The following is a 13,113-nucleotide window of genomic DNA, read 5'->3' on the forward strand; positions in this document are numbered from 1 at the left end:
TAAGTGATAAGTTTGGGTATTTAATAAGACAAACAAAATGTTTAACAAACAAACAAATGATAATACAACCACATATATCAAATAAAACTTAATTTATGCCTCAATCACATCATAGAAAATCATCTGAAAATAAATACTGTACATGTTTACAGAGAGCAGGGAGCAGAGGGCAGGGAGCAGAGGGCAGGGAGCAGAGGGCAGGGAGCAGGGAGCAGAGGGCAGGGAGCAGAGGGCAGGGAGCAGGGAGTAGGGAGCAGAGGGCAGGGAGCAGGGAGTAGGGAGCAGAGGGCAGGGAGCAGGGAGTAGAGGGCAGGGAGCAGAGGGCAGGGAGCAGGGAGTAGGGAGCAGAGGGCAGGGAGCAGGGAGTAGAGGGCAGGGAGCAGAGGGCAGGGAGCAGGGAGTAGGGAGCAGAGGGCAGGGAGCAGGGAGCAGAGGGCAGGGAGCAGAGGGCAGGGAGTAGGGAGCAGAGGGCAGGGAGCAGGGAGTAGGGAGCAGAGGGCAGGGAGCAGGGAGTAGAGGGCAGGGAGCAGAGGGCAGGGAGCAGGGAGTAGGGAGCAGAGGGCAGGGAGCAGGGAGTAGAGGGCAGGGAGCAGAGGGCAGGGAGCAGGGAGTAGGGAGCAGAGGGCAGGGAGCAGGGAGTAGAGGGCAGGGAGCAGAGGGCAGGGAGCAGGGAGTAGGGAGCAGAGGGCAGGGAGCAGGGAGTAGAGGGCAGGGAGCAGGGAGTAGGGAGCAGAGGGCAGGGAGCAGGGAGTAGGGAGCAGAGGGCAGGGAGCAGGGAGTAGGGAGCAGAGGGCAGGGAGTAGGGAGCAGGGAGCAGAGGGCAGGGAGTAGGGAGTAGGGAGCAGGGAGCAGAGGGCAGGGAGCAGAGGGCAGGGAGCAGAGGGCAGGGAGCAGAGGGCAGGGAGCAGGGAGTAGGGAGTAGGGAGCAGAGGGCAGGGAGCAGGGAGTAGGGAGTAGGGAGCAGAGGGCAGGGAGCAGGGAGTAGGGAGTAGGGAGCAGAGGGCAGGGAGCAGGGAGTAGGGAGCAGGGAGCAGGGAGCAGAGGGCAGGGAGCAGGGAGTAGGGAGTAGGGAGCAGAGGGCAGAGGGCAGGGAGCAGGGAGCAGGGAGCAGAGGGCAGGGAGCAGAGAGCAGGGAGCAGAGGGCAGGGAGCAGAGGGCAGGGAGCAGGGAGCAGGGAGCAGGGAGCAGAGGGCAGGGAGCAGAGGGCAGGGAACAGGGAGCAGAGGGCAGGGAACAGGGAGTAGAGGGCAGGGAACAGGGAGTAGAAGCCGATATGAGGATCTTATATCTCGTTCATTTCAACATGCCTTTTATTGACAATCTCTTCGTCAGGTCTCCTTTATAAACTAAATTCAGTTCATAATTAAATAATTTAAAGTTATTTTTAATTTGTGTAAAATACAATTTCAATATGGGAGCAAATCGTCCAAATATATTATTTTATTTTAAAAGGTAGATTTCAATTTCAATGTACAGTCTCCTACATTGGTTCAGAAGACATCCCACCATCTTGAAAACAACTGTTCGAGTGGATTGTTGTTTTATTTTACTTAAAAAATACAAATACCTGTCTGTCTCTCTGTCGATCTCCATGACTAGTATTTTAACGTGGAAAGGGAAACAATACATTATACACTACAGAGAAACTGTACCAATTCAATGCTCTGTACATTATTGCATCAGAAAGCCACAACATATTTCAGCATCGTTTCAAACTAGGGATATTACATAGATATAAATAAAGGCCCATGGTAACCCTGCCAAACAACAGGGTGATGCAAACAGGTTAACATCAGTTTAATTTCAATTCAGTCAATTCAGTCAGCAAACTGAAATTAGCTGAAGTTTAATTCCTGAATTCACGGTTTTGAAATGGAACAGACCTCATCCCTGGATACAAATGATGAACACTAATAGATTCGACCTTTTCTCTTAGAAAATAATGACTGATGATTACATAATATACTGCAGAAACAAAGTACTGTCAGGGTCTAATCCTGACTTGAGCACTGCCCACTTAACTAACATGTTCTTGAAGAGACTTGAAGTCTCCTGTTGACATCAATGCATCTCAAGTTAAGATTCGGCCCTTATTAAGAAACCACGAGAATGGTTTCTCTCTCTGAAGTGGGGGCAATGAGAACACTGTTACTAAATGATTTGTTACTATGGCTATCTACTGTAAGTTGCTGCATCAGAAGTAAAGTAAACCAATAATACAGTTTGATGATAAGAAGAGTTGTGGTGTAGAGATTCAGCTTATTGACTTACATAATACAGACAGAATAGAGACCAAAACTGCATTACTGTGTTACAGTCACTGACATCAAGCAACAACTGAAACATTTGACTGATTTCACACTACTGGGCCAGACCAAGCAGATCCAAGCCAAGATGCACTGCTCTGGTCTGGTTATGCATCCACCGTAGTTGCTGGAACCGTGCTGGAAAGGACAATGTGAGAAGAAAATATTTAAGCCAGCTCAGTATGGTTCAGGTCGGCTCTATAGTGTGAATCAGGTATGACTGTCCTTCTGTCTGAGGGCTGTTATGATAAACACTGTCAAACACACGTAGCTAGAACTGTCCATTAATTTAATCAAATAGGAAGACTATGGGTATTCAAGTCATTCAGGAAGCGGTTTGATTCTCTTTATTATACCACAAGAATCCAATACTTAGACCCTCAGTGGTCTTAGCGGGCCCACTGAACCTCTGTGCTTCATGCCTCAGGGCAACGCACGCAGCCAGAGAAAGGTAAACAAGTTCAATCAAATAAATACACTGTTGTTTGTTGAAGCTTCGCAGTGCAGTAGTCATCTCAGTTCAGTGCATTGGGTGGGTATTGTATGTACTAGGACATCATCCAGTATGCAGTGCACTCACTGCTCCACAAGGTCAGAGGTCCCCTGGTTCTCTGCTCATGTCAGTTTCCCTCCATGTTGCCTCTGGTGCCCTCTCTACCGATACACTGGGTCGTGTTCATTAGGGTACACCGTAGCAAAATATTTTCGCAATGGGAGACAAAAACAAGCATTTCTTATTGGACGAGCTCAAATAGTACCTCACCGTTTTGCTCAGTTTCCTCCCCATTGCACTCAGGCTCTGTCCATTTTCTTCCATTCCCTGCCTACTGAACACGAACCCAGGAATCAATATGGGGTGAAGAGGATAGAGCCGGTGGTGGGCCGGACTGGTCCTGGAGCAGCCCGGAGGAAAGAGGGCATGCAGCCTGGCAGGCCGGCAGTCTGAAAGATGGAGGCGTTGGGCCGTGGATGCAGGGAGATGGAGGGGAGGGTGGTGGAGCAGAAGGGGTTGGAGAGAAACGTAGCAGGGGAGATAGGCTTCACCAGGTCCTTCTGAAGAGCCAGCTTGGCCTGGAGGAGAGGAGAGGACAATGGTTTAATGAGGGAGCAAATCTATTTATAAAGCAATTATTCTTATTGATTAGCTACAAAAAAAACAAGCTATTATTTTCCATGAGCACGAAGGCGTCTTTAAACCCACTGATGCATAAATATTCCTAAACAGTTTTAAGAAACTGCCAATAAATGTATTAACTATTAACCCCTATAGTCTAAGCAACTGTTCCTGAGAGGCTATGATTAGGAACATAGATGATACATACGGCCAGGACTGTGGAGCTGCGTTGTTGTTTGTTGTAAGGGCTGTATTTGGGCTTCATCGGTTTCCCAGCTACTCTGTCCTTGTGCCTTCTGCTGGAGATGTGCTAAGAAAATATAACAACAAAAATCAGTGATGTTACTATGGCTGAATCACATGGGCCCTGGTCAAATGCAGTACACTATGAAGGTTAAAGGGTGCCATTTGGGACACATTATGTTGAGCCAATATTAACAAGCTTGTAAGGTCCCTTCAAGCTGTAACAAGACAACATGCATGGTATACAAATGCCTGTCATGAGAGACTACCTGTTTGAGCTGTATTTCTGAGTTGACGTGGACATCACAGATCTCACAATGGAACGTTTTGTTCTGTAGTCCGGAACCTTTTAGCACGTTGGTGGCCTGTACTTTGAGCTTCGAGCCTGGTCTGGGATAGGCCTTAATTGGACCTGCTCCGTTCCTCGCCTCAAGCATAGTTTTGTGCTTGGAACCTTCAGGGGACAAAATAAATGGCAAAAACATAATTTTGTACATTGAGCACTGAAAATAACCATAGGTAAAACATAAAAAGAACAACATATAATTTGTTAGGATTAAAAGTAAACCAGCTTTTGTTTTCCCATCCAAAATTCATATTGGTCAGCTTGAGTTCCAACAGTTTTTTTTTCTGACCTGGGTATGACGTCTGACCTCGCTATAACTACATAACAACGTCCATGTCAATGTTAGCTTACATAACAAACATCTGACATATTGTGCCCTTCTGCTTTCAAAGCAATTATGCATTTAAAAAAAAAAATAAGGTCAATATGGCGTCTATTGTGATGTTGTGGTCAAGTTGTATACTCGTTGTATAAATATCTTCTGGAATCATTTTGTTGTCTTTTTAACAACCAGAAAAAATATGTCCATATAACAACCAAAATATGACATATTTCCCATGACATCTTGATAAAAAAAAAACTCTTTACCTGTGTTGACCTTGTAAAAGGTTTTACAAGTGTTGACCTTGTAAAACCAGTTTACAACCAAATTATTACAATGTATAGTATACACTGTTTAGGGAGAGTGCTGTGTGAAGGAATTTGTGGACATTATTGTGAGATGGGTGTTAATGAGAGTTAAGGAGAGACTAAACAAGAACAAGCTGAAAGTCTCTGGGGGAGTAACCTTAAAATACACACACACAGAACCGCCCCCCCCCCCCCCCCCCCCCCCCCCCCCCCCCCCCCACACACACACACACACACACACACACACACACACACACACACACACACCCTCCTCAGAAGGAGTAACACTAACGTTAACACGGCAGTGATGAAACAGAAACAGATGCTGGAACACACCTATGTTGTGGGCCTCCAGCTGCGACAGAGAGTTGACGGCCACTTTGCACAGCGAACAATACAGGAGCTTTTTGGCTTTTTCCTCCTCCGACTCTGGCGTGGGCTGAGTTGCTGTAGCAGCAGCAGTGGTGGGGGACACGAGCCCAGGCTTGGTGCTGCTGCTAGTCTTCATAACATGCCCCTGTAGTTGTGCTGGCGTAGCTGATGGGGGGCTGGCAGGCGTGGGATCACACAGGACGGGATTACAGGGGCTGTGGACGGACATGGCCATTGATGCTGCCAGGGAGGAGGAGGTGGAGATGATGGGGACGAAAGCATTTGGAGAAGCAAAGGTTTTATCCGCCTCACTGGGAGGCACAGTGATTTGCTCTGAGATCAAGAAAGAGAAAGGGAAGGAGGGGGGGAGGTAGAGAGAGACACACAACATCTGACAGTTAGTCCGGGAGCGCTATGGAATATTACAACTTTTAGTGACACATTTGTTCATATTTTCATTTTGGTGCGTTGTGTAAGAGTCTGATCCCTGGAGGAGGGAGAGTTCCCCGTGTGTGTGTGTGTGTGTGTGTGTGTGTGTGTGTGTGTGTGTGTGTGTGTGTGTGTGTGTGTGTGTGTGTGTGTGTGTGTGTGTGTGTGTGTGTGTGCGTACATGAGTGTGCGTACTGTACGTGTGTGTGTGTGTCCATGTGTCCCTGTGTCTATGTTACAGAGCCTAGTCATCAATCTCTTGCCCCCCCCCCCTCTATTGTGACACTGAGACGCCCTTTACCTCCACCCACTCATAACTATGTTGTACCACAACACCATGGAGGACAGGGCCACAAGGCAAGGCTGCCTGAACCAACACCCACACCCCCACACGATCCCTCCACCCTTCCACCATGCCACCCTTCCACCCCTTCCCACACGCCACACCCATCCTCCAAACCCATGATCCCACGCCCTGCATTAGGAACCCTGCACGTAGTTTTCTATGAATGTCATTCTGCATTCCTCGTCTGAGAATAGTGTGCACTTTACAATGACTTTACTATGACATCTAAAAGCTACACGTTACTACACTGGTCTATATTTGGTCTGAACTATTGTTTGAAACTTCATTAAGCCTAGCTTCATTAAGTCTGATTTCCATTAAAAGTCCTCTATGTACTCTTTGAAGCCAGTTTGTAAACTTAACATCAAATATCCTAAGATAAGGTTATCAAATACACTTGGGTCGAAATGTCTATCTGCACCAACTGGGTCTACAGCGCAGGAGCTAACGAGGGGTTCGTTATATTAGCATCCCAAAGCAACAAATTAATTCACAGATAAGAGATGGAAGGAAACACATCAAAGAGATATTGACATATATTGGTGCCTGTTTGAATCAGTGAAACTTTGAACTGAATCGAGACCAAAAAATATTAAAGGAACATCCCTGTTTTACCCTTCCCAGGATTTCACCCAGTCAGACTCAAACCTTTAATACAATTACTCGGAAGAGAAAAAAGGTCAGAGATGATTTACAGAGCTCACAATTACATCAATAATCCAGCATACTGTGTTCGTTTCGTTTCAAGACATTACATAAAAGCAAAACTTGACTCTAAAGGGGAGGGTCCGGGTGGGCCTTCCAACGGCGGCGGCTCGGTTGCGGGACGTGGACCCCGCTCCACCATAGTCTTGGCCCACTTAAGTGGCGCCTTTGGAGCGGCTACCCTCGCCGCCGACCTCGGACTGGGGACCCTTGCAGCGGGCCCTGAATAGACGGGAGACTCCGGCAGCGCTGGACAGGCGGGAGACTCCGGCAGCGCCGGAGTGAAGGGCGGCTCCGGCAGCTCCTGACTGACGGGCGGCTCCGGCAGCTCCGGACTGACGGGCGGCTCCGGCAGCTCCGGACTGACGGGCGGCTCTGGCAGCTCAGGACAGACGGGCGAACCTGGAGGGAGGAGACGGAGAGACAGCCTGGTGTGTGGGGCTGCCACAGGACCCACCAGGCTGGGGAGACCTACAGGAGGCCTGGTGCGTGGAGGAGGCACCGGATGGACCGGGCTGTGGGGGAGCACTGGAGCTCTGGTGCGCAGCCTTGGCACCACTCCTCCAGGCTGGATGACCACTTTAGCTCGGACCATCCAGAGTGCAGGCACAGGTTGAACCGAGCTATGGGGGAGCACTGGAGATCTGGTGCATACCACTCGCACCTCTCCCTTAGGCTCAATGCCCACATTCGCTCGGCACGGGTGGAGCGCAGGCATAGGACGCACTGCACCCTCCCAGCGCCCCGGAGACACAGCACGCAGAGCCGGCGCAGGATACCCTGGGCCGAAACGGCGTACCGGAGACCAAACACTCTGAACCGGCACAATACGCACTGGCTGGATGCCCACACTCGCATGGCACTTGCGGGGGGCTGGCCTATAGCGCACCGGGCTATGAGCGCGTACTGGCGACACCGTGCGCTTGACCGCATAACACGGTGCCTGACCAGTACTGCGCTTCTTCCGGTAAGCACGGGGAGTTGGCTCAGGTCTATCGCCTGACTCCGCCAATCTCCCCATGTGCCCCCCCCAAAAAAATGTTGGGGGGCTGCCTCTCGTGCCTGTCGCACTGCCGTGCTAACTCCTCATACCGCCGCCGCTCAGCTTTCGCTGCTTCCAGTTCTTCCTTGGGGTGCCGATATTCCCCAGCCTGTGCCCAGGGTCCCTTGCCGTCCAAAATCTCCTCCCATGTCCATGAGTCCAGAGATCGCTGCCTCTCTATACCACGCTGTTGGTCCTCTTTTGGTGGGTGATTCTGTCACGATTGTCGTCGGGAGAAAGAGAGGAGGACCAAGGTGCAGCGTGGTAAGTGTTCATTTTTTTTCATAGAACGACTGAACACTGAACAAAAACAACAAAAAAACGACAAACTAACAGTCCTGCAAGGTGAACATACACTAACAGGAAACAATCACCCACAACACAAAAAATGGAAAACAGGCTACCTAAGTATGATTCTCAATCAGAGATAACGATCGACAGCTGCCTCTGATTGAGAACCATACCAGGCCAAACACAGAAATACAACAACATAGAAAAAAGAACATAGACTGCCCACCCTAGTCACACCCTGGCCTAACCAAAATAGAGAATAAAAAACCTCTCTATAGCCAGGGCGTGACACTACCGTTCAAAAGTTTGGGGTCACCTAGAAATGTCCTTGTTTTTTTAAAGAAAAGCACATTTTGTGTCTATTAAAATAACATCAAATTGATCAGAAATACAGTGTCGACATTGTTAATGTTGTAAATTAATATTGTAGCTGGAAATGGCTGATTTTTAATGGCACGTGTTAGCTAATCCAAGTTTATAATTTTAAAAGGCTAGAAAACCCTTTTGCAATTATGTTAGCACAGCTGAAAACTGTTGTCCTGATTAAAGAAGCAATAAAACTGGCCTTCTTTAGACTAGTTGAGTATGTGGAGCATGAGCATTTGTGGGTTCGATTACAGGCTCAAAATGGCTAGAAAGAAATAACTTACTTCTGAAACTCATCAGTCTATTCTTGTTCTGAGAAATGAAGGCTATTCCATGTGAGAAATTGCCAAGAAACTGAAGATCTCGTACAGCGCTGTGTACTACTCCCTTCACAAAACAGCGCAAACTGTCTCTAACCAGAATAGAAAATGGTGTGGGAGGCCCTGGTGCACAACTGAGCAAGAAGACAAGTACATTAGAGTGTCTAGTTTGAGAAACAGATGCCTCACAAGTCCTCAAATGGCAGCTTCATTAAATAGTACCCACAAAACACCAGTCTCAACGTTAACAGTGAAAAGGCGACTCCGGGATGCTGGCCTTCTAGGCAGAGATGCAAAGAAAAAGCCATATCTCAGACTGGCCAATAAAAAGAAAAGATTAAGATGGGAAAAAGAACACAGACACTGGACAGAGAAACTCTGCCTAGAAGGCCAGGAACCCGGAGTCGCCACTTCACTGTTGACGTTGAGACTGGTGTTTTGCGGGTACTATTTAATGATGCTGCCAGTTTTAAGAGAGATATTAAAAAAACACCAGGAATTCAACAAAAATATACAGTATACACTACCGTTCAAAAGTTTGGGGTCACTTAGAAATGTCCTTGTTTTTTTTAAAGAAAAGCAAAAAAAATTGTCCATTAAAATAACATCAAATTGATCAGAAATACAGCGTAGACATTGTTAATGTTGTAAATGACTATAATTGACTATTGTTGCCGACCCCTGATTTAGTTCTTCAACTCTCTCTAGTTAAACTGAATCTGACTTCAGCCTTTTTGTTTGCCAGAAACCCAGTGAGATCAACAACAGCATCCCCCCGACAGAGAGTGAGCCTGCATCCCAAATGGTACCCTATTCCCATGAACTGCTTTTGACCAAAGCCCATATGGCTCAGGTGAAAAGTAGTAAACTACATAAGGAATAGGGTGCCATTTGGGACGCAACGTGTGTCTAAACAGAGGCTTGTATTAATATGGCACCATGGAAGCGACCATCAGAGAGAAGAGTATCATCCCAGACATCCAACTAGATAGTCTGTGACACGCACTGTGTGAAAAGACACAGACTGTGTCCCACATGGCACCCTATTCCCCATGCAGTGCACTACATAGGGCTCTCATCAAAAGTAGTGCACTACAGTGCATTCGGAAAGTATTCAGACCCCTTGACTTTTTTCACATTTTGTTAGGTTACAGCCTTATTCTGAAATGGATTAAATTGTTATTCCCCCCTCATTAATCTAAACACAATACCCCATAATCACAAAGCAAAAACAGGTTTTTAGACATTTTAGCAAAACAAAAGGTGAAATATCACATTTACATATGTATTCAGACCCTTTACTCAGTACTTTGCTGAATCAAATCAAATTAAATATAATTTTATTGGTCACATACACATGTTTAGCAGATGTTATTGCGAGTGTAGCGTAATTCTTGTGGTTCTAGTTCTGACAGTGCAGGAATATCAAAAAAGTAATATCAAACAATTTCACAACAACTACCTACTACACACAAATCTAAGTAAAGGAATGGAATAAGAATATATTCATATGTGGATGAGCAATGTCAGAGCGGCATAGGCTAAGATGAAATAGATAGTATAGAATACAGTATATACATATGAGATGAGTAACGCAAGATATGCAAACATTATTAAAGTGACTAGTGTTCCATTTATTAAAAGTGGCCAATGATTTCAAGTCTGTATGTAGGCAGCAGCCTCTCTGTGCTAGTGACGGCTATTTAACAGTCTGACGGACTTGAGATAGAAGCTGTTTTTCAGTCCCAGCTTTGATTTGATTTTCAGGTCTCTCCAAAGATGTTCGATTGGGTTTAAGTCCGGGCTCTTGCTGGGCCATTCAAGGACATTCAGAGACTTGCCCCGAAGCCACTCCTGCGTTGTTTTGGCTTTGTGCTTAGGGTCGTTGTCCTGTTGGAAGGTGAACCTTTGCCCCAGTCTGAGGTCCTGAGCACTCTGGAGCTCGTTTTCATCAAGGATCTCTCTGTACTTTGCTTCATTCATCTTCCCTCGGTCCTGACTAGTCTTCCAGTCCCTGCCGCTGAAAAACATCCCCATAGCATGATGCTGCCACCACCGTGCTTCATCGTAGGGATGGTGCCAGGTTTCCTCCAGAAGTGACGCTTGGCATTCAGGCCAAGGAATTCAATTTTGGTTTCATCAGACCAGATAATCTTGTTTTTCATGGTCTGAGAGTCCTTTAGGTGCCTTTTGGCATACTCTAAGCAGGCTGTCATGTGCCTTTTACCGAGGAGTGGCTTCCGTCTGGCGACTGGATCATAAAGGCCTGATTTGTGGAGTGCTGCAGAGGTGGTTGTCCGTTTGGAAGGTTCTCCCGTCTCCACAGTGGAACTCTGGAGCTCTGTCAGAGTGACCATCGGCTTCTTGGTCAACTCCCTGACCAAGGCCCTTCTCCCCCGATTGCTCAGCGGCCAGCTCTAGGAAGATTCGTCGTGGTTTCAAACTTCTTCCACTTGAGAATGATGGAGGCCACTGTGTTCTTGGGGACCTTCAATGCTGCAGACAGTTTTTGGTACCCTTCCTCAGATCTGTACTTCGACACAATCCTGTCTCGAAGCTCAACGGACAATTCCTTCAACCTCATGGCTTGGTTTTTGCTCTGACATGCACTGTCAACTGCGGGGCCTTATATAGACAGGTGTGTGCCTTTCCAAATCATGTCCAATCAATTTAATTTACCACAGGTGGACTCCAATAAAGTTGTAGAAACATCTCAAGGATGATCAATGGAAACAGGGTGCACCTGAGCTCAATTTCGAGTCTCATAGCAAAGGGTCAAAATACTTATGTAAATAAGTATATATATTTTTTTTCTCACTTTATCATTATGGGGTATTGTGTGTAGATTGATGAGGAAAAACATGAATTTAATCCATTTAATAATAAGGCTGTAACATTATAATATGTGGAAAGAGGGAAGGGGTCTGAATACTTTCCGAATGCACTGTATATAGGGAATAAGGTGCCGTGGCATGCAGACAAACAATATTAATGAGTAGCATCGTTGGCTCATTATATTTACATTTTAGTCATCTAGCAGACGCTCTTATCCAGAGTGACTTATAATTAGTGCATTCATCTTAATATAGCTAGGTGAGATAACCACATATCACAGTCATAGTAAGTTCATTTTTCCTTTCCAGCAAAGTCAGTGCTAGTACGTTATAGAACTTCTACCTAATCTCTGAAGATGTAACTCTACATTAGAGGGCTGAGCAGGGAGTTTCTGTCTGTATCCCAAATGGCACCCTATCACCTATACAGAGCACTACTTTTGACCATGGGATGAAATTTCTGAAGCCCTCTAACCTTCTGCTGGGCTTTCCTCAGATGTGAGGCCAGATAGTGTGACTTTAAAAAAATCTAGATTCAACAGAAATGACTGCAAATGTACATTTTACAACACTTTGCTTTGGATTTTAAGCTTTATTTTGTTCCTTGGTTGGTAACATGCTTACCATACATCTGGTATTTTCTAACTATATTCACCTATACATTAGACATTAAATATTATCGTCTTTCCCCTATACAAGACTGAAGCATGGAGAGGAATGGATGACATACATGACTGAAGCATGGAGAGGAATGGATGACAAACAAGACTGAAGCATGGAGAGGAATGGATGACATACAAGACTGAAGCATGGAGAGGAATGGATGACAAACAAGACTGAAGCATGGAGAGGAATGTATGACATACAAGACTGAAGCATGAAGAGGAATGGATGACAAACAAGACTGAAGCATGGAGAGGAATGGATGACATACAAGACTGAAGCATGGAGAGGAATGGATGACAAACAAGACTGAAGCATGGAGAGGAATGGATGACATACAAGACTGAAGCATGAAGAGGAATGGATGACAAACAAGACTGAAGCATGGTGAGGAATGGATGACAAATAAGACTGAAGCATGAAGAGGAATGGATGACAAACAAGACTGAAGCATGAAGAGAAATGGATGACATACAAGACTGAAGCATGGAGAGGAATGGATGACATACAAGACTGAAGCATGGAGAGGAATTGATGACATATAAGACTGAAGCATGAAGAGGAATGGATGAAAAACAAGACTGAAGCATGGAGAGGAATGGATGACAAACAAGACTGAAGCATGAAGAGGAATGGATGACAAACAAGAATGAAGCATGAAGAGGAATGGATGACATACAAGACTGAAGCATGGAGAGGAATGGATGACATACAAGACTGAAGCATGGAGAGGAATGGATGACATACAAGACTGAAGCATGGAGAGGAAAGGATGACATACAGGACTGAAGCATGGAAAAGAATGGATGACAAACAAGACTGAAGCATGGAGAGGAAATGATGACATACAGGACTGAAGCATGGAAAAGAATGGATGACAAACAAGACTGAAGCATGAAGAGGAATGGATGACATGCAAGACTAAAGCATGGAGAGGAATGGATGACATACAAGACTGAAACATGGTGAGGAATGGATGACAAACAAGACTGAAGCATGGAGAGGAATGGATGACATACAAGACTAAAGCATGGAGAGGAATGGATGACAAACAAGACTGAAGCATGAAGAGGAATGGATGACGTACAAGACTGAAGCATGGAGAG

General features: G+C 46.1%; 1 protein-coding gene across 3 annotated transcripts in view; it reads right to left on the bottom strand.

Moving 5' to 3' along the window:
* LOC129821059 (zinc finger protein 385B-like) overlaps positions 1–13,113 on the bottom strand; it is a 230,930-nt gene continuing 217,817 nt past the window's right edge. For all 3 annotated transcript variants that reach the window (XM_055878304.1, XM_055878307.1, XM_055878306.1), the window contains exons 6-9: positions 4,976–5,344; positions 3,933–4,117; positions 3,629–3,730; positions 1–3,377 (exon numbers count right to left, since the gene is read on the bottom strand). In XM_055878304.1, the coding sequence (XP_055734279.1) occupies positions 3,153–3,377; positions 3,629–3,730; positions 3,933–4,117; positions 4,976–5,344 (881 nt within the window). In that variant the 3' untranslated portion in view covers positions 1–3,152. The remainder of the gene's footprint in view (positions 3,378–3,628; positions 3,731–3,932; positions 4,118–4,975; positions 5,345–13,113) is intronic.

The sequence above is a fragment of the Salvelinus fontinalis genome, chromosome 23 (genome assembly GCF_029448725.1).
Source record: "Salvelinus fontinalis isolate EN_2023a chromosome 23, ASM2944872v1, whole genome shotgun sequence".
NCBI lineage: Eukaryota > Metazoa > Chordata > Actinopteri > Salmoniformes > Salmonidae > Salvelinus > Salvelinus fontinalis.